A 24,335-nucleotide genomic window follows, 5' to 3' on the forward strand; every position below is an offset into this window, starting at 1 on the left:
GGCTGGGAGAAAGATTTAATTTTAGAAGTTTCAGTTGACAAAGACATGCTGGTGCTAGATACGTATTTCAGATCCTTGTCATTGTACTCTATTTTTAAATTCAAGTGTCAGCCGACCTAAAAAGCACACCCTGTGTCTGTGCTGGGTGCTCTGCATCCGTGTTACAAAGCTGAATTCTTCCAGGCCTTAGCACAAGGCCACCTAATTTACTTTTATATTTTTCCTGTCTAATGAAGAGAAATGCTCTCGCAAGTTCTTTTCACTGTCACAGAACTAAAACTGGTTGTAAAAATAATCCTTCTCCCTTCAGAGGTTTGCTCATGCATTGGCAATTGTTAAGATGCTTGCCTATCAACAGCCACTTGAGAGAGAATTTTAAATGGGTTTGTGACGTCAAAGAGGCCCAAGAAAATACAGTCTGGTGCCAAATTACCTCCATCATTGAAAGCACACAGTAAGGAATAGATAACACAGAAATAAATCTTTTGTGCAGTAGCTATTTCATGATATGCTCTAGCGGCTCCAATAAGTGAGCTTGTCTGGTATAGGAATAGGTAAAGATGAACTTTCAGATCCTCATTTTCTAATTTACGACTAATGAAAAGCCAGTCTAATCTATCTGACATCCTGCTGTCTGGACAGAATGTCTGCGGGTAGTCTGGACCTTGCAGAGGGAAATGCCCTGACAAAGTTACAGCCTCCAAAAGTGAACAATTTAAGTATGATGGACAAAAAACTGAATCTCTTGAATGAGAAGATGGACAAACTGTTGCATTTCCAAGAAGATCTGACAGGCAAACTGCAGAGAGTTAACAAAGGCATTGATGATGTTGAAAAAGGCATTAACATGCTAACAGTATCCCGAGCAGCTCCTGATGAGACAGATGCAATGAAAAAAGGCCTAAAGGTATCGGACAGCACTAACCAGGCTGATATCCAGACCATCTGCTCAGAAGTGTTGAAATTGGTGAAAGCTGCCCAGCTAGATGCCTTGAAGCATAAGGAGAGGCTGGCAAAGATAGAGAAAAGAGTTGATACACTGGATAAAGTTATTACATTTGTGGGAGAAGTATTAAAAAATTCTAAAGTAGTGGATTTTATTCTTAGAGGCACTGTGCCCTGGAAGAAGGGGAGTCTGCTGGAAATCCTTCTTGAGGTTGGTTTTTTTACTGTTCTTTCTGTTTTTCTTTATGATGTAGCAGGGCTTTAGGCTCTCCTGCTGTTTTTTTTGCATGATGTATAATTCAGGATTTCCTTTCAGTATTGCTGTTACAGTTATTGTTGTGACCTTTGAATTGCAAGGCTCTTAAGGCAGAGACCAAGGCTCAAAACATGCCTTGCAGTTTTATGTCTGAGGTTCTCAAAGTGTGCCAGGCAATCCTATAAAGGAGTAGATTGCTACTGTAACAGGAAATTCAGTTTTTACCAGTGCTTTTGAGGATCAGCAATGTCATTCAAATTAGTGACCAAATTGAGGCCCCAGTAAAAAGTATGAGTAATATACTGGGAGCATTTTTTGTTGAAAGAAGCTTCTGTTTTCTGGATTGATCATGAGCTCTGATACAATGCCGGTTACCAAAACCCATGCTGACTTATGGTGATATTACTGAGCAGATGTATGTGTCCTTAGACATCTAAGTTGTCTTTATCTATATGATGGAACTGTGACTTTACCAACTCCATCGACATTGTTCGCTCCTCAAATCAAATTGTTGTGTTTGCAAGTTCCTAGATACTGGTTCCTAAGCATTTCTTGAGGACAGTGAGGGAGGACCAATATGTAGTTGATATGGTGTTTTGGAATTGATTAATTGTGTTTTTAGAAGTACAGGCATCTGGCCTTAGTTTTAGCTAATGGAGTTTTTGGTTTTCACTATGGCTTGTATCCCGCCATGGGGAGAAACTGCAACACTGGAATAGGTTTGTTCATTCCAAGAATCTCCTTGTATGTAGAGGTGTGATTATGGTAAGAAGAACTTAGCTCAAATGGAAAAAGTCCATTGGCATCTTAATCCAAGTATTTTTCACCAAAACTACAGCATGTTTTGGTGAAAGGTACACCTAAACTTTTAGAAGAACAGGGCAATGCTAGATGCTAATGTACCTTTTTAGGCTTTGAGTGCTCTCCTCTCTTTTCAAGTGACAGAGGCTGACGAGCTGAAGTGTTAGGAGAGAGAAAAATTTATAGAGAGCTTCCATTAGTGTTGAGGACAAAAAAAAAATAAAATCATACATTAGGCATCAATCTTAATTCTGGATAGAGATTAAGCTTGTATTTGCAGTTCCAATTTCAGTTCTACAGATTTTTTTGAGAAATGGAAGAGTTTGATACATTTTGGTTAAAGCTGCATTGCTACAAGTTATTGCCTGCTATCACTGCAAAACGCCTGGAAACAAATATGGTCCTCCGCAGGATTACACCTTGACCTGAACTGGCAGTGCACAGTATGTCAGTGGCCAGGTGAAGATCACTATAAAGGTGATTAATTTAGTTTCCAGACTGTCAGTTTCTAAGTGCAAAAAAGCGGTGAGGAGGGATGTAAATAAAAGGAGGTGATGTGAAGCATATTGAAAGACTGTTTCACGGGGACTTTTAGCATACTGTCAGAATTAGCTGTCAAGTAGCTACTATGACTGCCTCCTCATCAGTGTTTGCAGAAGAGGAGATTGAAGGAGGTCAGAACTTCATCCAGGTGTTATGGATAGGTAGATACAGACTGAGAGGTGAGATGACCTGCTGTTGGTGACCTGGTGGGCTAAGATGGGGTGGAGGTCTGTGTCCCAGGCTCTAACCACTGCCTCTGTTGTAGAACAAGCAATAGGTATTGGGCAAGCAGGGAGTTTTATGACTAACTCCAGTTTTGCAGTATGACCATCATTGTTTTGGTCTTTTTTTTGTTTCTGGCTATGAACAGTTTTTGAAATTGGAGCATAAGGTTGTAAGACCTTAAGATATGTCTATTTTGATCACAGGCTGCTGAGTGATATTTGATCTAGGCTTGAATTAGTGAGGAAGCATATGTACGTGACCTAGCTGGGGTAACGTGGAACAAAACACAGGTAAATTTAAAACCCAATTAGCTTGTGCTGAGCCATGTGCTACCTTTGGTTTAGCTTTCACAGCCTGTTTTGTGATAGTAGTATAGACATGTCCAAAGAGCTCCACAGGGGTTGCACACACAAAAAATTAGCTACCTTGTTTCCAGCATTTGCTGTTCTGTAATAGTGCGCGGCTTATCGAGGAGCTGGCTTAGTGCAAGGTTACTCGGTATGGAATGGGAGTGGAGAGGTCATGTTTTCATTTCTGGGTGAAGCTGTTTGTTGATGGTATGACAGCATTCCAGGGATGCCATGGAAATGCTTATGGGAGAAGTTTTGCAGGGTTGGAGTCAAATTAATAAAAGACTATGAATTGAGCTCCATAGGATCCAAACCTCAAACTTGTTACTTAAAAACCAAACAGACGGAGAAACCCACCAACCTTAAACTGTCAGTTATCCAAGGCTTTCTTTGCACGTAGGATTTTGCAAGAATAATGTTCTCTCTGGTCATTGTTGCAAGTTTGCTTAGAGCTGTAATAAATATGGTAATGATTTTTTACTGCTTTTACTCTGGGTGTTTTGGTTTTTGAGAAGGGGGATGTGAGAGGGCTCTGTTGTGGAATCTATACGGTTGGAGCATGAAATCCTTAACTGCTTTTACTAACAGTTGTAGGGGCTGATTAACAAGATTCCTGCAAATCAGAGTTATCTACAGAAATATTTTAAATGTTGATTATTTGTTTGTAGAGATAAGGATAGGAGGCTGCTTATCACTAGATTTTAACTATATGCCAACCAAAAATATGTTACACCTTTTCCTATTTTTGTGTAATGTTTTTTTTGCTAAATATTTAGTTTTAATTTGTTTTCAGATGTATTACTGTATGAAGTGTTCAGTGATGCTATTACTAAATATCCCTTTTCTGTGTGTTCTTAATTGGAGGAAGAAATTTGCTTGAAAATCTGCTTCTAAAAGACAAAAGTCACATTTAACCATGCCAAAGGAGACATGTATAATGTCAAGTACATACACAAGAGTTACCGTAAAGCTAGAGGCTCTTTTTTGGTATCACCTCTATCATAGCTCAGATTATGAATCTTTAGATGCCTTGAGACAAATATATTGATATCTTCAGAGACATTGCTTATCTTTCAGTCAGTCACCAGCCAAAAAGCAAGACAAATACAGTGTCATCTTTCTGTAATCTCTCTTATGTTTCACATGTCATGGCTTTTAATCAATGTGCGTAAAGCGGACAGCAGACAAAATCTCTGACAGTCAAAAGTTTTGGAAAGCAGTGAGCTAATGTATTACTCGGTGTCGTCTTGTTTTAGAAGTATGCCTGTCTGAAAAAGCAGAGAGAGACTGGAAGAAGGGAGTAAACACACCAGTAACTAAAAATCCAGAAGACCAGAGGTGTTAGTGTCCATTTTACAGAGTCTGAATACCTACACAGTTGAAGGAGCCTAGTGGGAAGTAAACACTCTTGGCCATAACTGCTCTTCTTGTGTTCCCTTGTCATTTTTAGGCCAAAGATAAGCCTGAGGAGAGTGGTGCAAAACCTAAGCATGTGCTTAGTAACAGAGGAACCCAAACTGAAAGCAAGAATCCTCTGGAAGGTATGTATCACTCCAGGAATGCTACAAGCTTTGACTCTAGAATGTGCAGCAGACGAACTGGAAATTAATAGCCTGCTATTTCCCACTACCTGAATTACTCAAATGTAATTGAGTAACTTTGTCCACCAGTACTGGGAAAATAGTTTTTCTCACCTCCTCTGCAAGATGATCTTTCCCCCAACTCAAACCCCACAAAATGCTAGAAGATCAAGAAACTAAAAGCAGCACCTTTGGCTGCACAGGGATTTTTTTGCTATGGAATTAGAGTGAGCTGAATTGAGAGCCATACTTGTTTGGAGATACCACGAAGGTAGTGGCAATATCACATAACAAACTTGATAAATTATTTTCCCTTAACACATCTGAACCATCCATCCCTCCTCCCCCTCTCTGAAAAAGGGACATGTTGACATTGGGAATATCTTTTTTTGGTCAGCAAGTTTCATTGCCCTGTCAGGGCTAGTTTCCTATTTAGGATACATCTGTCAGGGCATTGCCCTCTTGTGTCCATTATTGATGCCTGTGGAGTTGCAACAGGGGCGAATATGATGTTGAGCAGGCCCTGTCATGCTGTTGTCTTCAAATTGTCAGTGAATCCTTTAAATTTATGGGCAGTCCCCCTTCTAGCTTCATCATTTAGGAAGTGCTAAAAATAAAGCTGACTCAAAAGCTGTTTAGGATTGTTAACTAATATTGACTGCCAGTGACCTGTGCATGCTGAATCCTGAAAGAAGTTACCCTAGAAATTTTCACTGCTAATATTCACAACCATTGTCACAAGAACCTGCTGAAGAACCTTCTTGTCCTTTTGTGGAAAATGCAAGAGCCTCTGTCTCAAGCCCCAGTGTCCCTTGGACACAGTGTCCCTTGCTCAGCGTGTCTCTGCCCCTGTTTTGCCAATTATCAGGCCTAGCATAAAGGACACAGCCAGCATAAAGATGAACCAACAACCAAATTGTATTTGGTACAAAAGGGTCAGTACATGGTGAGCGCTGGGGGTACAAACAAGTCAGTGAGATTATACATAATTGACATCAATCCCACTGACCCCAACAACAACACCCCACAACCAACAATGGGTGGAATAAATGGTGAAATGCAGTTTCCCATAGAAGGGATGGGAGACAACCAAGTCAACAAGCCAAACACATCAGACCAAGGAAGCCACACACTGAATCTCTACACAGGCAGCATTTACAGAGGCCAGGCCTGCCTGGAGCCCAGTCCCAGGGAGGCGGGAGGTCCTTCCCCAACAGGGAACTCTGCACAGGGCATCCACCCCACACACAGACACTGCCCCTGCCTGCAAGGGGTCCCAGCTTTCATCCCCAAGTGGGACACCTGACCTTGGGTTACTCACTGCGGGACACCTGGGGCTCCTTTACCCAATGGCTCTGTCTGCAAGGTCAGCCCACCCTGGAGCGAAGCCTAAAGGGAAACTCACCCCCCTTTGGGAAGGGCTGTGGGAATCACCCACATGTCAACCTTAATTTGGGGCTTGGGGTTGAAACCCCAGCATTTCAGCCCCTCTGATCAGGTAGAGGGTGTATCAGGTTCAGTGGGCTCCTGAATGGATCTGCAGTGCCTGAACTACCCATTATATTTACCCACAGAGTGATTTCAGATTTTAGATGCAGTGAGCTGGAGCCATGCAGGCCTTTTGTTTGCTTTATGGAAATCCAAATTAAATCTGTAACACTGCTGGAAAGCCAACAGAGCAGTTAAACCTCTGATTAAGCCAGAAACATTAATAATGGCTGTCTCAAGCCTGCTGGTGTAAGGATTTTAAACCTTTCAGGGGATTCTTGCTACCTTTTCAGATGTACATAACTCCATAGGTTATTTTGAATGGTGGGTTACTTCATTACCTCCCTGTTTTGCTGTCACTTTTGTCAAGGATATTTTTATTAATGGCTTATTTTATTTAGAGACAAAAGGTGGGAAAAAGCTGGATGAAAACAAGGGAGCATGTGAGAAGGTGAATGCTTCTAGTGCTGTAGCCCACAAAGCTGACTCCAAACCGCAAGCTAAAGAGAGGACAGTGCAGCAGCAAGTAGTAGAAGGTGCTGGCAAAACACAGAACTCTAAGAGCTGTCAACAGCAAAAGGACATTGGTGTCAAAGCTTTGAATCAACACAACGGTCTTCCCTCCATAAATCAAGATCATGTAGGCAACCAAAATGTTCCTGCTAAAGCACATGATACGGCCGGAGTCCCACGCCTAGATGAGTGCCACAGGCCGCTTGTTCATGAGAAGCTCAGAAAGTATGAAAACAAACCTCTGTCGAGTGCGGCGTCTCGGGAAGCTGTGCCCTCCACAGCCCGGGCTATATCTGACACGGGGTGTGAGGTGACACGAACCAGGTAATGGCCTTGCTGTGTGATCTGAAACCATTTCACGTGTTAGAATGGAAAAACAAAGGCCGGGTCATTAAAGGAGGCAACTCCTGCTGAACATGATCCAGGGGGGAAAGAGCCGTGCTAGGGTAGGAGTGGTGAGACCTTACCACAATGGTTAAGGCAAAGAACTCAAAGCAGCAAGGGCTCTCTGTAAATTCCTATGAAGCCAAGGAGTCAGAGGGCTAGATGAATGGGGGATTTTTTTATATGATTGAAGCTTCTGTGTGTAAGAGATAGAAAGGTGACCACTCTATGTAGCTAAATTAGTTGGATGTTTATAAACCACTCAGTCCTTTCCAACTCCTCTGTTTCTGTAACTGGGAGGGAAGGAATTTGAGATATTTACTAGTATATGACAAAACTAAACAACTTTAGTTTGCTGTCCTCAGTGGTTTTGTGGGTGTGTTTTATGCCTTGGTCACCTAAAGATATGCCCAGATAGAGATTAATAAATGAACAATTAGCCTAATCTTTTCCTCATATAGGTATGTTATAATGTATTTCATAATCCATTTCCTTTTGAATTATTTATTTAGAATTTGATTTTCATTCCATTTTTTTAAATTTTAAAAAGCCACACACAATGAAAACCCACAACCAAAAAACCCTTACCAAGTGCCAACAGATAGAAATTCTGTGGCAGATTTTAACTGCCATGGTTCTCTGTCTGGGCTGGTGGATATAAAATTGTTTGTTTATGTGTATGTGTGTACATATGGGTGATAGACACACTCACACATACGCACACATATATACATACGTTACTTAATGTGGAATTTCCCCATTTTTGGTGTGTACAAATCGGTGCCTGAAGCCCAGACAACAACATAACACTACTTCTGTGTATGTGTACTTTAATTTTAAAACTTTGAATTTGTAGCAGTATTTGTGAATATAGAGGGGACACTTAAATCCTTCTGTGCAATGGGTGTCTACTGGGATTACAGGACTTTTTTTTTTTTTTTTTTTTTTTTAAAAAGTGAATGACAAATAAGTTATCAAAATGAATGAAAGTTGTCCTGATGCCTGCACATGAGGGAAAGAGGTCATTGTGAAGACTGGCACACTGGGATATTTTTCTCGTAAGAGGCTGAGTGTAAGGATGTGGCAGGAGAAGGTAGAAGCCTTCACTACTGTGGCCTCTATTGAAACATTCAGGAACAACTTTGTCTACAGTTTACAGTCATAGTTGCCTCCAAGCTGGTGGCTGTAACAACACTGAAGCCAGAGGGACCTCCCTGTGCTTTCCCTGTGGGTTTTAGGCTCTGGCTGGTGGGCCGTAGGCACTGTGCTTCACCAGCTGGAGTGGGTCCATCCCAGGTGCCTGCCAGGGCTCTGCCTGTACGGTGCTTTGAGGATGGCTCAAGGTGTCTGTGAAGCACTGGAGGAACAGTTGCTGTTACTCCTCGGAAGTCAGTGCTGGTTGATCATGATGTGCCAGGTGGTGAACTTGGAGATAGGCAGCAGCTTCTGAAGCAGCTGGTTGGTTTGGACAAGGGTTGTCTGAGCCCCAGAGACTTTGGTTTGGGGAGGAGGGAGGCGGGCAGATAACTGCAAGGCAGAACCTAGAGTAAACCCCAGGGGAAGCTGCAGCCTTCCTGCACAGAGTACTGATTATGCTTTTGTGAAGTCAAATGAGGATAGTAAATGCCTCTCTAAAATGAATGCAACTTCTAATGAAGTCTGTAAGCCCACACGGAAGCATCAAAAGAACATTGTGTTCCCCTGCTTGGAGAAATGCCCAAGAGTCCTGGCGAGGTCAGGCTTGTCTAGATAGCGGTGGAAGTGTTTGCTCAGAGTTGTGTTCAGCTGCTCTGATAGCTCACTTCAGTGAGCTTAGATTCATAGCACAGCTCAAGGGTGTTAAAGGTGCAGAAAATGAGAAACTTCAGACTCTTGTTATGCAAAAGCAGAAACATTTTCTTTTATAACATCTTTTGCTCCAACAAAAGAGGCAATAACTTTTGCAAAAATTAGGTACATTCTCTCCTAGACATCAGAAATATGCTTTACTTGCTGCTGTATAAAAATCTACTTTACAACTTCACAAGTTTCAATTCAGCCTCACTGAAATTGGACTGTGTGCTCGTGACAGTTGGAGCAGTAACAGTCGACTCAAAAATTATCACACAATGTCTTTGATGGATTTTAGTAGCATAGAGAATTGTTTTTAACCCATAATCTTTTTAGGCAACACAAGAGGAAAAAAAACCCATAAAAATTTTCCAGTAGTCAGAGTGCCAAGGAAAATAGTATTGATGGAGTGAGAGCATTTATGAAAGTTACATTTTTAACAGAAGGCTGTGGAAAGAATGCTGTCCCATCAGAAGACAAACACATATGTTTGAGTATTCAAGTCAGCCAGCTGGAAGAGGACTGGGATGGATGCAAGCCTTTGGATCTATAGAGCCATATGAGTAGTCAGCCATTTAGCTAATCAGTCTGTAATTTGTGAAAGCAATCACTAGCCCCTCTCTGCCCAGATGAGTGGTATTTTGTTAGACCAACTGTAATAGCTGCAAAAAGTGGGTAAGCTTTCAAATGTGGGATTAACGCTTTGCAGTGTGAGACATTTTGTGTTCAGCAGAAGGCAGGCATATACACAGATGAGGACACAGAATAAGCATCAGCATGCTTTTTGGTGCACCTAGTGTTGTATTTCAGAAGAGGATTGGTAGGGTTAGGTTTCTTTAATACTGTAGAAATTTGGTTTTGGAAGCTTATAGATTTTTCTACCCCACAAAGTTACAAAAGCAAAGCTAGTCATCTGCATAACGTATCAATTGTTTGTTCTGCAGGATATCCATCAATGTACATATGACTGAAATGAAAGACAAGATTGAGATGACCAAGGAAGGAAAGTTAAATGATCACAGAGCTAAAAGTCTCAAAGTAAAATCTGTATCCTCCACATCAGCAGAAGTAGAAGGAGTCAAACAGCTGCCTGACAAATTAAAACTGCAACAGAGTCCTAAAAACATCAGCACTGAGCCAAATCAAGTAGTGAAAGGGGACAATAAGCAAAATGAACTTGCAACTCAAACAGGGAAGAAACAGCCATTACTGAGCAAGCCCAAACCAGGTAAAAAGGCTGAAGAGAAATCAGAATTAAAATGGAAGCCCATAACCTCACAGAATACCTCTGCAAAGGAGCCTGTGAAAGATGTGGGTGTAGAAGTGAAAAACCATCAAGAAACAGTAAAAGCAGAAGAATCCCTGACAGATACCAACTCTGAGAGGAAAGAATCTGAGTCAGGGAGAAGTGAAAATGATGCTCGTCAGTGTACTGGAATGGCAACAGAGAAGACTAAATCATTGGAAGCTTGCAAAGAGCTTCCCACACAGGATGAAATGATCATTGGTAAGTTGCTTGCAGTTGCTCTTGGAAACTTACATTGAGGATTTTGTGCTACTCCTGTGTTCTATACACAATACTAGCTGGGGCAGTGCTCAGCAGACCACCTGTGTGTTACAGTTCAAGAGCATTTTGCCATGGGTATCTCGGACTATGTAAATAACATGGGAATTAACATTTGTATAAATTCTTTTAATAGTAATTTTTCTTCTAAAGTGTGTTTTGGGAAAAAAAGTTTCTTTAAAATAAAATTGGGTAAAGAATATATGTAATAAGAAGTATGAGTAATTTTGAAAAAATCAGTTTTCTTTACATTAAGCATTTATTCCTTAAGATAGAGTGTGCAAATCTGGTGTGCTTTAGCAACTATGGACTAGAGATCCTGTGAGCAGCAAAGTACTGCAGGAGCAGTATCTTGCTGTGGTCTTTGTTGTGTTATTGGCCATAATCTCTTCTCAGTTACTGTGTGAACACTTGATCACATTGTTTCAGAGAGTACTCTCTCCTGGCAGCATAAATACATGTATGTCCCAGAACGTACATACACGGGTAGATGCCCTGACCTGGATCTGGCTTTCTCAGCACTGGCTGGAGATGAGGTGAATACATGTTAAATCACAGCCCAAGATATCTAGAGATTAACTGTAGAATTGCTTTGAATGGGGGACACCAAAAGTAGATTTATGGAAGCTTTACCCTAGAAAAACTTGGACATTACGTGTATCATTGTTAACTGATTTAGCTTCCCACAAACTGATTAAACTTAATAGCTGTATTGTTAATGTTTGCAGCTTTAAGCTGGACATTGTCTGCAAAAATCTTGCTGCTAGGAGAAATTTCCTGATTTTCCCAATAACTGTCATTGTTTATCAGGGCTGTGTATTTGTGTTGGTCTTTCCATCTGCTATACAATGATTAAAAGATCAAACGTAACTTTTTCCAAAATTCCAGGTATTTTTTTCAGGTGACCTCTTCTGTTAATGCCTAAACTAAGATGTTGACCTTCTGAAGGTGTCCAGTGGTTTTACTGTGTTTAAAAAAAACAGGCTTGAGATTCAGGAGGTGGGATCCTATTCTCAGTTCTTAAAAGGGTGTTAGCAATAAAAGTCCCTCACTTGAAGTAACAGAGTGATTTTTTTGATATTTTCAGCACCTCCCTTCTTACAGCTAGCTGCAAATGCAGTGGTTATTTTACTTGCACGTCACTCTAAAAGTAGCGAAGGAATCGCAAGCTTAATGTTATCCAGATACTTCACTGCTTGTCAGAATTCCAGAAGAAAAAATGATGGTGTGGTAGAGGAACATGAAGCAAAGAGAAAAGATGGGAGAGAGGGCAGTGTGCTTTAGTATAAAGTTCTGAGTGTTTGCATTGGCAGCAGCTGGAGGCTGGCTTGTCCGGGTGTTTGTGTTGGCCCCAGTGCTTCTCCCTTAGAGGCTCACAGAAGCACCGAGGGCTGCATCAGCAATACCAGTCTGGGAAACTGGGTTCATCTCTTTAGGAACAGCAATGCTGGACATGGGGGGAGCACAAGAGTATGGTTTTGTGGAGCTGTGGATACTGGGAGCATAGAAGGTATTTGAGACTTCTCATTACGCTTAGGAAACATGAGGTGATGTGCATATCCTGCGAATTGACATCATTGGTGTGAGGGAGGTGATAGAGTGCAGCAATGTGTGCAGAAACACCCCAATGACCAGCTTGTCTCCTCTTTAGATGACAGCCCTTCTCCTCCGGCTCCTTTCGACCATCGCATAGTGAGTGTCAAGCAGACAGAGGTGACAACATGCTACTCGGTGTGTCATCATGAAGTACTGGGGGGGTAAGTATCCCTGTCCCTAATGCTGTACAGCAGCTAAGGCATGGAGAAATGCAGTTAGCTGGAGAGCTAGAGCCGTCTTCAGACAGCCCCAGGGTGCGTGTGGGTGAGACAGGAACAAGCTCACTGCAGCCAGGGTGAGCAGGTTCATCCTTGAGACTTTCTCAAGGGCTGTCATAGTTGCTGGGTTCCTTGTATCAACCTTCTATTGATTTTTGGTGTGTGTGTGTGTGGTGAAGTCCCTTAGATGGCTGGTTTCTGCCCTAGTTTCATTTTCATATGCCTGACTGTCATCTTGGATGATTTTTTTGCATTTGTCCTGGCCTCAGCTGGTGTCGTGAGAAAAATCTGTACCCTTTAGGCAGACAGATTCTGAGCATTTGAAGTTAGTGAAACCCATTAGGTCAGACCGCCTCCAAAATCTTTTTTCCATGCTGAACTGTGCATTAAAGAAAACTAGGGAAGAAGTTATAATTATTTTGACCTTATGTTTAGTTTTAATTCATAGGAAGTCTGCAGCTGCTTCAGTCTTTGTATTCTTGTATTCCTACTTATCTGACAAGAAGGTTTGATTTGCACGTTGATCCAAGTACAAATATGGCTTAATAAGTATAAGCAATATGATGCAATAGCAGAGAAGATGATGTTTAGAAATCATCCCAAGGGGTAGTAACATATCTGGGTGACATCGGGGAGAATTTATAACATGCAAGAAATGCAGTCTGTGGAGTGGCTACAGTTACTGGTCTTATAGTAATTTAAAAAGTTATGAGATCAGGACAGAAATATCCTTGTTAATATGCCCACTAACGCATCACTGAAGGACAGCAGGTGGGTACAGTTACAGAACCGAAAAAGAATATCATCAGGTCATCATACCGCAGTGAAATGTAGTAATACGAAGGGGGCATAATATTTTAATGTAAGCATTGAACAACTGGCTGGAAAGATAAAACTAATCCTTCATAAGCTGAGAGAAAGAGGAGATTCATGCTGCTGGCCACCTGATTCTGTTCACTTTGTACTGTGCTATTTTTAATCAACGATAAGAATAGTTGTATGAAAGTTTCTGCAGTGAGCTGTGCTAAGCCAGTTTCCCATCTTTTCCTTGGTATCAACAGGGGGCGTTTTGGGCAAGTTCACAAGTGCACGGAAATATCAACTGGTCTCAACCTGGCAGCCAAAATCATAAAAGTGAAAGGAGCAAGAGAGAGGGTAACTATGTTGCTGTGAATCCACTATAAACCCGGCTGTGTTGCAAGCACCTTAATCACCACTTCCCTGAACTGACCCATATGGGCGACTTGTCGTTGGGTAGTATCAAATACTGTAAAATCTGTCTTAGTAAGTAGCAGTTTGGACTTAATGTGTTCTTTGTCACATGATTAAACCTTCTGCCCAATGTGGTATAGCTGTTACTAGGTTTTACAAATAATTGTATTGGAATAGATTGGAATTTAAGGAACATATTTTGCTTATTTTTTGATAACTTGTTATTTTTTCAGGAGGAAGTAAAAAATGAAATTAATGTCATGAACCAATTAAATCACGTGAATCTGATCCAGCTTTATGATGCTTTTGAAGCCAAGAATAATATCACTTTGATCATGGAATAGTAAGTTTACATTATCTCAGGAACTGTCAGATGTTTGGGAAATCGAGAGTGATAATTCTGAGGTGCAGACAAGACTTGAGTGGTTTTCCTAGCCTGAGGGAGAGTTGATTTAATTTTCAGAAGGAAAAAAATATATGCTTTAAAGATAGTTTCTATAGGTTAAAAATTATGTATTTGTCAAGGTTACAGTTTAAGCAAATGATGAGAAAGGCAGCTATCTTTAAGAGTATGAAGCAAATTACAAGATTGTTAATGAACAGAACTTCACTATGGTTCATTTTTCATTTAAGTTTAACTTACAGGCCCCAACTCTGTCCCTAGCTACCGAATTCCATAAAAGTGTGTGGGTAAATAAAATCTCATACTAGGGAGAGAGTGAAGGTGGGAGACACAGACAAGAGGGAGGAGTGAGGTGTTTTAAGTAGAATTAGTAAAGTGATAAAGAAGGTAGGAGGGTAATTAATTATATGCATGGTCTGCCTTCTTTGAATAATTTTAGGATTAATAAAAATGCCTCCCCATTTGAAGCTAAATATGAAGTTTGATCTATATCAAATATGGAATTCACAAAAAGGAGATTTCATGATTTATACCTGCTGCCTTTCTGTGTAGTGGCATATTACTTTACAAAAACCTGAAGTTTTATAACCTAAAATCAGTTACTACAGAACTAATTTTTAACGACATGAAAGAAAAAACAACACAAAATGAAATAGTAAATATAAATATGTGTACATTGAAATTAATACCTGAAGTTTTTACCTTGCAGAAGCTTGTCAGAGCTATACATCTGATGTAATTTTCTCTTAATTTTTGTGCATAATTAAGTTCAGTTGTCAGCTCATTTAAAATAGCTTTCAGTTTGAGAAGTTTAATTTAGTAAATTTTATAGATTGAAGACTTAGTTTCTCTAGACTAATAAAGTGGGCAAGTAATGGATGCTTTGGAACTCCCTGTAGGTTCTCCAGGTTAAATCCGATTAAAATCGTATCAGCAGGTTGTATGGGTTTGGGTTTGACACATATTCCCCCCTAACTCAGGTTGATATTTAATTTCACACTCAGAAATAAGTCTCTTGAAGTCATTGAGACTACTGATACACTTTATATTGGATGTGTTCTTAGGAGCCTTGCTAAATTAGAGAGCCCAAGTTCCTGACTTGGAAATAAATTGAGGTAATGGGGATTTTAGGGTTTTTAACGCTTTTCTATGTCAAAATATTAGTCTTGATGGTGGTGAATTATTTGACCGGATCACAGATGAAAACTACAATCTAACTGAGTTGGATGCAGTCCTGTTTACCAAACAGATCTGTGAAGGAGTCCACTACTTGCACCAGCATTATATTCTCCATTTAGATCTGAAGGTCAGTATTCCATACTCTCTGCTTTTTAGCAATGCTATGGTTTGGACCACCACAGAGTCTCTAATTACAAGAGTAATTTCTCATTTCATGGACTTATGTCATAAAAGAATAGACTTAGTGCAGTACTCACAATGAATGGAGCTCTAGAGATTCATTACTTTTTTTTCAACGTCTGATTGGTAGCTTGCTTAGAATAGTGAAATGAACAGGATTCTGTGCTTTTTGCCTCTCCCAAATCAGAAGCTTTTCATTCTGTGTGGAATTAAACAATGCCCTTTTGTCATCAATGAAAAACCACACCCAGAATCCTCTTTGGCTAAGAAAGTCTGCAGTCTTCCCTTGTTTTGCCAATTATTAGGCCTAGCATAAAGGACACAGCCAGCATAAAGATGAATCAATAACCAGGTTGTATTTGATACAAAAGGGTCAGTATATGGGTGAGCGCTGGGGGTACAAACAAGTCAATCAGACTATACATAATCGACATCAATCCCACTGACCCCAACAACGACACCCCACAACCAACAATGGGTGGAATAAATGGTGAAATGCGGTTTCCCATAGAAGGGACGGGAGACAACCGAGTCAACAAACCAAATACATAAGACCAAGGAAGCCACACACTGAATCTCTCCACAGCCCACGTTTAGAAAGGCCAGACCTGCCTGGAGCCCAGTCCCAGGGAGGCGGGAGGTCCTTCCCCAACAGGGAACTCTGCACAGGGCATCCACCTCACAGACAGACACTGCCCCTGCCTGCAAGGGGTCCCAGCTTTCATCCCCAAGTGGGACACCTGACCTTGGGTTACTCACTGCGGGACACCTGGGGCTCCTTTACCCAATGGCTCTGTCTGCAAGGTCAGCCCACCCTGGAGGGAAGCCTAAAGGCAAACTCACCCCCCTTTGGGAAGGGCTGTGGGAATCACCCACATGTCAACCTTAATTTGGGGATTGGGGTTGAAACCCCAGCATTTCATCCCTCCACTTCTCCCTACACCCTTCTAAGTGTATTCAAATACTTATTCAACCATCTTCCTATTGTTTGTATTTGTTACTAACTGAATCTGAACTGCAGTAAAGTGACCATGACTTCCTAACGCCCCAATTGATCTTTTTGAAGAGAAATACCGACTGGTTTTTTTTTCTGCTTGTTTATACAGTGCCTTGATATTAGACCTCATTGGCCTGTAGACAGTTCTGCAGTTCAGTCCAAACTTGACACCATCATACCCCTTCATTCCCACCTTGAAAAAATATTCTCATTGGGAAAACCAAAGGATGCATTTGACGTGTTTCTTGTGGCTTTTTGTGGAGCTACTCTTATATTTAAGGAGTAAATCCAGTGGGTATGCCTCAACCATCAGACTGACTCGACTGTTTTACACAGGGGGGCCTTTCCATTTCAAAATCCATTCGCCATCTATGGTGAAATAGAGGAATATTGTCAAACAAGAACAGAAATTAAACTTCTTTATGGGAAGTCCAAAACCAAACCTTTCACTAACTCAGTATGCCAGTCAAATTCTACTCTCCCATAATAGGAATAGAACAGAAAGTATTCTACTAAAAAATACTATTAAAATCTCTGAGATTTTTATATTATTTTGCTAGATCTCTCTCTCAAACAGTCATGTGTAACTCAAAATACTTTCTTCCCTTTGTGTAGCCTGAAAACATATTATGTGTAAATCGCACAGGAAACCAGATTAAGATTATTGATTTTGGATTAGCAAGGAGGTAAGAGTTCAGCTATGATTTTATTTAAAAAAAAAACCACACAAAAAACCCAAACTAAAACCAAACAAACTAAACCCCCAAACCTCTGGTGTGTTTTTGGTAGTTCTTGGCAGGGGGAGGGGTATGTATTTTGGTGACTGTAAAGTACTTCTGCTATGTGAATGGACTAAGCAGTATGCTGCTGCAGGCATCAGTTTTCTGCTGTGTACATTAATTATCTAATTGCTTTTTCAAATAACATTTCTGTTGGATAAAGCTATACTGCTGTTCTAATTATCTCAGAATGATTCCCCATATAGAGCTGTTACTCTGGGGACTCCATGAAGGCTCTCAGACTTCTTGACTGATGGGTTTTATTGTGCAGGTTCTTGTTGTGGAAATTATCTGCTAAACTCTTTAGTTAAATAAGTTGATTGATGGGAAAAAACAAGTGCATGTTTGAGCCATCCCTTGTGAAATGGGCAACCCTCAGAGAAGTATGAACTTTCCCCCATTCTTTTACTTTGCTCACATGAGTTTGTTTAAAGGAAAGCTGTGAGACTATGAGTCTATTCCCCTAGAGTAAAAAGGAATGACTCCCGTTAGTGTAACAGCAAGAAAATCAACATTTTTCTATTTCTTTTCTAAATCCTTTGAAGTTTTTCTTAAGCCAAAACTTGGTACATTTATACATATATGTACCTACATGTTTGTATGTATGTGTCCAAGGCCTTTTTATCTTTTAGAAGTATTTTATGTAAACAGAAATTGATACATCAAGGGTGGTTTGGTGTTTTGGGTTTGGGTTTTTTTTTTTGGTTGCTTCTTTTAAATTGGGGGGCTAAAGATGCAAACTTCTACTAAAGCAGTTTTGAAAACAAGATCTTCAGGAGAGAGAGATGTAAAAACAATGCTTTAATGGTTTGTTCTCTGTAACTCCAGCTGCCATCAGTGACCATTATTACTGGTGCAGTTCTGTAACCTTTACCTTTTAAGCAATAGAACAGAGTAACTTTCTCCCTGTAGGAGAAAGTTACCAAGCCCAAATAATCCTCTTCAGAGTCCACCTTAGCAGTTATATTGTGCTCATATCTCTTATACAGACCTTTACCCTGAGCTATAGCTAGGTACATCCCACTAAGCAAATGCTCTCCAAACCCTTTTTAATGGAAGTCACTTCATCTGGTTTATGCTGGACATCCTGTGGAGCCTGGCAGAGAGTAAAGCTGCTGTCATCTCTGGGGGAGGTCTTTGCAGGTCTTTTTGGTTTTATTGCCCTTGGGTCTTCCCTCTGGTTTTGCTTTAGCAAAGGGATAGCTGATGGTATAGTCACTTGAAGTCATAGCAAAATTCACAAATTTATTCTTTAAAGATGTTGATGCTGTCCTGCCTGCCTGGGGAGTCTGCTGTGCTTGCTCTGCCATGCTTCTATGGCAAAAACCCATGCCTTGTTTTTTACAAAGGTGAGATGTGTTCCCCAGCCTGCTCTCAGCACTGATGTGTCTCTCTTTCTGGTAAAGGTACAAACCTTGTGAGAAACTGAAAGTTAATTTTGGAACTCCAGAGTTCTTGGCTCCTGAAGTGGTGAACTATGACTTTGTTTCCTTCCCAACGGACATGTGGAGTGTAGGCGTCATCACATACATGTTGTGAGTAACCCTGTGAGGGGTCGTGGTGATGGCACCAGAGGCTCTGCAAGAACACGCCAGTGGAGGGTATCTGCAGAGCAGGAATGTAGCAACCGCTGAGCCCATCTGGCTGTGACTCCTCCTAATTAATTTTGTTAAAAATATCAGCTTTTAATGCAAAGGCACCTCACTGTGCATAGAAAGTCTCTAAACAACAGATAATCCTTTCAATAAATATGTAAATGTTGTTCTTCCTTATGTTCTTCTTCCTTACCACTTTATTTAGCAAGGTAAAATGAGTCAGGACTTTTTTTTACTCAAAATTGCCCAAAGCACGTCAGAATTTTCATTTTTATTGTGTTTTTGAGGGCCTGAGTTGGTTTTCAAATTTGCAATCTGATCATTTCAATAGCTTCAACTTGGTGTACATCTGCACAGAGGAATTAATGTTGGTTGTTAGGCCATGGGTCTGAAAAAAATTTCATGTTACAACTAGGGCTAAAACTTTTCTTGGATATCTGAATGGCACCATGGATGGCTTGCCTGTTCAAAGTCTGCCTTCTGATGAGCTGACTTTGCATCCCAGAATCTTTCACAGATGCTTTCTGTGAACTGAATACATTTCTGTTTTAAATTTGTATGTTAACCAAAACCCAACTGAATGAAGTAATAAATGACTGCAGCAATAAATCTGGTGTTGGAGACTAATTGAAAAAAGTATGCTATTGTTCAGAATTGTTTAAATCAAGCCAAATATGGGCATGGGCTTTGATTTAGGAAAGGTCTTGAGTCCCCCTAGCTTTCCTAGCTGGGAAATCACTGAAGTATGTACATAGATCCCCACTGAATTAATTTCCTTGGGGAATCTATTAACAGTGCTCCCTGACGTAGCAGAGTGAACTGCTAGAGAGTAACACCAACATCACAATGCTTTATTGCTCCAAACTGTTGGCTTATCTTGGCAGGGATGGAGAAGTGGAACACCCCTACAGCTGAGAGACTTTCCTCTCCATAAGCTAACAACAATTACAAAGCAGAGAATTTGTAGAAGGAAAAATACATCTTGCATATAATTACTCCATCTCCCTCCTATTCTTTCTTTTTTTTTTAAGGCTTAGTGGCCTGTCCCCATTCCTGGGAGAAACTGATGCAGAGACAATGAATTATGTAGTCAACTGCAGCTGGGATTTTGATGCAGAAGCATTTGAACAGCTATCAGAGGAAGCTAAAGATTTTATTTCCAGACTGCTCGTGAAGGAGAAAAGGTATTTCTTCAATCGTGAGGACAATAGCACCTAATGATGTTAAATTCCTACTAACCAACTGTTTGGATTGCAGCCGACAGTGAGAACTTACTATGTGACATTTTTGGATGCTGTATCGGTGCTCGCTGGGCAGTTCCTCACTGAATCAAAAGCCCCTGTTTAAAAGGAAAATATCTGTGTACCTTGGCTGAAGAAAGGTGCTTTCTGCAGTAGCATCAGTACGGGCAGAACAGAGGTGATCTGGAAGGATTTGCCATGTAGGAATCTGTTTAGTATTCCTTTTTTGAGCAAAAGCTATTTCTATTGTTACTTTGGATTCTCACAAGCCCCACCACAAATTGCAAAAATGTCTCTTGAATACCATGGAGGATAAACAGAAGCTGCAGCTGTGAAAATGTGCATTGTTCTCTTCTAAAGTGGTCTACATGCATTTGGTAGATATTAAGGAATGTTTGGAACTTTACTCTGCATGTAGCTTCTCAGTCTTGGCTCCACAGTAATAAGTGATTGCACATACAGAACAGGAGCGAATAAGGATGATCCTGATGTCACACCGTGGCTATGGGGTTGGATAAGTGAGCAGAGAAATTTTTCTCTTGCTGAGTAGTGATACAAAACTAATCAAACCAGGAATGATGCATACAGTAAGAGATTGGTGTTTGAGGGGAATTCAGAGGAGTGCTTGGAATATTAATAACTTCCAGATCATTACCTAAATCAGACAAGTCAGTTTTAGTACTAATTAAATTTTGAACCATAAGTCATATGAAAAGCTAAGAATAAACTGAACTTTAGCATATTGCCAGCAGGAGACAATAAAGGGTTTTTTTCTCTGTCTGTAATGATGATTTGCTATAAGACTGTAATGTTTGGAGACTGTAAAGTTTGCTTTTTTCTAGGCAATGGGAATAGGGAGTCCAGAGGGACACTATGCAAAGTCTGCTTAGAAGCTGTGAATGCAATGACTATGCAAGAAATGAGTGTTGTCAGTGAGATGCGAAGAGCAACAATCAGTTGGCCCAGTTGTTCACACAGTATATGGACGCCTCTGCTCTCCTACAGACTGGGCACTTTTACCATGCTGGGACAGTAGGTCTGGCCTTGTGCAAGATCTGTTCCCGTCTCCCCTGACTACTGAAATCAGGTGTGAGCAGGCAGAATTTATCTTTTCATCATCTTCAGTGACAGCTCAGACAAAGTGCAGGAGTTAGGCATACGTAGGCTTTTGTTTTGAAAAAAGGCAAACAAAACTCTTTTTTCTCAACACCCCTCCCCCAAGACTTCCTCTATTGCAATGTATTTCTCAAAGCTTTTTGGATGGCCCTTCACATTTGAGCCCACTGTTGAATGTCAGGATATAATGTATGCCTAGCTTGATTCAAGTTTAGGTGAATAGACAACTGCTTTTTGAATACGAGGCACAGAATAAGCCTGCACTATTAGGACAGACAGGTAACACCACAAATACTATTTTTCTGTATGCACTGGTTGTCTTAGCAAAGTTCTGCCTTCACATAACAAAATGATACATAAACTGATGAACCTGTACAGCTGTTTCTTCAAAGGAAAAAAACCCCACACCCAAAACCAAACCATAAAAAGACAAAATACAGTATTTAACCATAGCTCAGTCAACCCACTGCAGACTCACCAGCAGGTTTTCACACTGCTCACCCCCTAGACTGGTGAGTGCAGGATGTCATTCGGATCCTGTGCACTGGGATGAACAGCATCTCCAGTCGTGTTGGTTCATTTAAGGCAGGTTCTTTATCAGTAATATTGAGGAGCACAGGCACAGAGAAAATGGCAGTGAGGGTAGCTGGATTTACATGGCAGATTTCCTCTCCCACAGCTGCCGAATGAGCGCAACGCAGTGTCTGAAGCATGAGTGGTTAAATGATCTACCTGCCAAAGCCAAGAAGTTCAAACTTCGCCTGAAGTCCCAGTTGTTGCTGCAGAGTTACATGGCTCACAGAAAGTGGAAGGTAAATGGACATAGTCTGGCAAATCTACTTCCAGGGGGAAGATCAGCACAACATAAGGCAATTTTGTGCCTCCCATTGCAGAGTCAAAGTGTGGGGAGAGAGAACTCTTCAGGACATTTCTGATAACCCCATGCTCCTTCAGAACTAAATTTTTTATGAAGTGAGATAAGAATTTCTATTGGAGCCTCTACTGGATTATAGATAATCAATCTTGAAAGGTGAACACAGTGATCTTATTACAAAGAAGTCTGTGGAATGTGAGGAAAACTCAGTGAGGACCATTTCTTTTTCCTTTTGTCACTGGAGAGTTGTAATTCCTTGCCAAGGAGTTAAACCAGAGGTTTACACTTTTTCCACTCCTGCACTCCAGTGGTTTGGTCATGGGCTTCTGCACTTGCATTTAAAAAAAATACATAATCTAAAGACATATTGCTGCACAATTCATAATAATGCTGCAGAAGTTCACAGTACCATCAGTCTGTTCTGCAGTAATCAGTGGTTCCCTAGTACAACGCTGTTCTGCACTGCAATCTGTGCAAGGTGTGGGTGCCTAGATTTATCAAGAAGAAAAATCCATGTCAGCTACAGAAAGGGTCCTTTACCTCAGTTGTACTCACACTTGGACTGTTCTGTTTTGTTCACAGAAGCATTTTTATGTGGTGGCTGCTGCTAACAGGCTGAAGAGATTTCAGAGTATGTCTGTCAAGCTTGCATAAGCTTGTATGAAGTATCTACCACTCTTGGAGCTGGACATGAAGCCATGGAAGAAGGACTCAGTATCACCAATAATTTTTACCCTTGTTTTATAATATAAGGTTCTGGGTCTGTTCTCCTCAAATATTATGTGTGTTAGTGCTAAGGTTCCAGAAGTACCTCAAGGAAGAGGCACTGAAATAATTTCTAGAAGCAGAAGCTGCCTTGTTTGTTTTTACAAGTTTTTAGTAGTTGTACATAGTGATGAAAAAATGGTTGTTATTAGGGCTGACTTCTTGCTGAAGGTTTTGATTCCGCAGGGTAGGGTATTGTCCATGTGTTAAAACCAGAAAACACTCCATCAGTTTTCTGGTTTCTCACACCAAGCATGGGATCTAAAGACTTTCTTCATGACTGATGTATGTCATCAATTTTAGAGCACTGCCACAACAGTGGCACAATTTTTCCCTTGGCTGTTTGTTACTTAGAACTAAAAAGATTGGATATTCTTTTTTTCTGTGAATTTTTCAAAAAGTTTAAATTTTTTCCCCCCAAACATGATGATTCAGTGCAGCTACTCAGAGTTTAATGGTTTTGGTTTGTTGGGCCTTTTTTATTCTACTCTTTCCATTAAGAAATAGTCACTGCATAGTTCAGAAATAGAAGGAATCCTGGTTTGAAGCAACTTCAGTTAGTCCATTGCTTCCTTTTCTTATGGTGAGTTGAATAGAGCTGAATTAATTGAACTTTTGGAAGGAGTTAGCTAAAACTGCCACAAATAAAAAATGCCTAATGACTGTTAGGTCTATGCAAAAAAACCTCAGTTGCCCAGAAAAGAAGAGATTTCAGACATTGTTTTATATGTATTTAAAACTTGTAAGTGCTTCTAATTGGCTGGGACTGCAGCCCTTAATTTTGTAAGTTTTAGTTTGAGGATTTTTTTCACCTCTGACAATTTTAATGAAGTCTGAGAAGTTGATATGGTGTGATATGCAAAACAGGTTTTGTTGCTGTTCAGTGGCAGGCAAAAGGGTGTGCTGCCAGACTCTGCCTTTAGCCTAGTTAGGAGGTTGAAGCCCTTTTTTCCTCACCTTGCTCTTGAACATTTTTTCTTCACAATACTAACTTATTTTGGATTTTAAACTCTTTCCTGATGTATAAAGTGTTGGAGTCGCTAGCTCTCAGCTGAAAGTATAGTATTATTTATTAAACCCATGGTTTCCTTCATTCTTGTTCTAGATTCTGCAAAACTCAGTGTGAGCTGGATGGGCTTTTAGGAAAACCAGAAGTTAATACTACTAAAACTAGTGTTCCAGCAAAGACATCAAACCACTGTAAAGCTCCCTTTAACTTTATGGACTTTCATGTCCCTTGAATTGGCAAAAGTGTCAGTTGCTAATAAAGAGGTTTGTAAGACTGGCTTGCTCTAGTCTAGCTATCTTTTCCACTCTGGTGCTTCTCACTTTGCATAGTCCTGAATTCTGGACTTCTGCAGCATTTCCACAATTGAGATAGAGAAAAATTAAGTGAAATAATCTTGCAATCAAGTGAAATAATCTTGACAATGTTATCACCTTCTGTGAAGGCCCACTTCTGTTCATGTTTTTCTTCTACAGTGGTTTTGCATGCTAAATGTGATTATATTAATTGGTCTGTATATTTCTGAATTAATACTAATAAATTCCATTGAAGTGTAACAAGTCTATTCCTCAAGTTTGGTTTAACACCTCCCCACCATGCCCCCACCCCGTGCTGCCAAAAGCATCTGTGAGTAGGTTTTAACAGCAGAATGTTAATGTATGAGGTTGGATTCTCCCCCATCCTGAGGACCCTCT

The 24,335-nt window shown here is 40.5% G+C and overlaps 1 protein-coding gene across 2 annotated transcripts; it reads left to right on the forward strand.

Moving 5' to 3' along the window:
* The first annotated feature begins 502 nt into the window (after positions 1-502).
* Positions 503-24,205, forward strand: MYLK3 (myosin light chain kinase 3). Of its 2 annotated transcripts, none has more exons than XM_074913713.1 (13): positions 503-1,156; positions 4,571-4,661; positions 6,590-7,025; positions 9,860-10,422; positions 12,131-12,236; positions 13,355-13,448; positions 13,739-13,848; positions 15,073-15,214; positions 16,880-16,950; positions 18,450-18,578; positions 19,670-19,822; positions 21,675-21,807; positions 22,452-24,205. In XM_074913713.1, exons 1-13 carry the CDS (start codon positions 644-646, stop codon positions 22,521-22,523), a joined length of 2,613 nt encoding a protein of 870 aa, XP_074769814.1. In that variant the 5' UTR covers positions 503-643; the 3' UTR covers positions 22,524-24,205. The 2 variants fall into 2 exon arrangements, with proteins under 2 accessions (XP_074769814.1, XP_074769815.1); XM_074913714.1 differs by lacking the exon at positions 503-1,156 and adding an exon at positions 3,521-3,586.
* The last annotated feature ends 130 nt before the right edge of the window (positions 24,206-24,335 follow it).

Source organism: Athene noctua, chromosome 9 (assembly GCF_965140245.1).
Source record: "Athene noctua chromosome 9, bAthNoc1.hap1.1, whole genome shotgun sequence".
Classification (NCBI taxonomy): Eukaryota; Metazoa; Chordata; class Aves; order Strigiformes; family Strigidae; genus Athene; species Athene noctua.

Coding starts and splice junctions, on each gene's coding strand:
- MYLK3 (XM_074913713.1), top strand. CDS start 644: ATGTCTGCGGGTAGTCTGGACCTTGCAGAGGGAAATGCCCTGACAAAG. Junction 15,215..16,879: donor TTCTCCATTTAGATCTGAAG/GTCAGTATTCCA, acceptor CCCTTTGTGTAG/CCTGAAAACATATTATGTGT. Junction 18,579..19,669: donor GGCGTCATCACATACATGTT/GTGAGTAACCCT, acceptor TTTTTTTTTAAG/GCTTAGTGGCCTGTCCCCAT.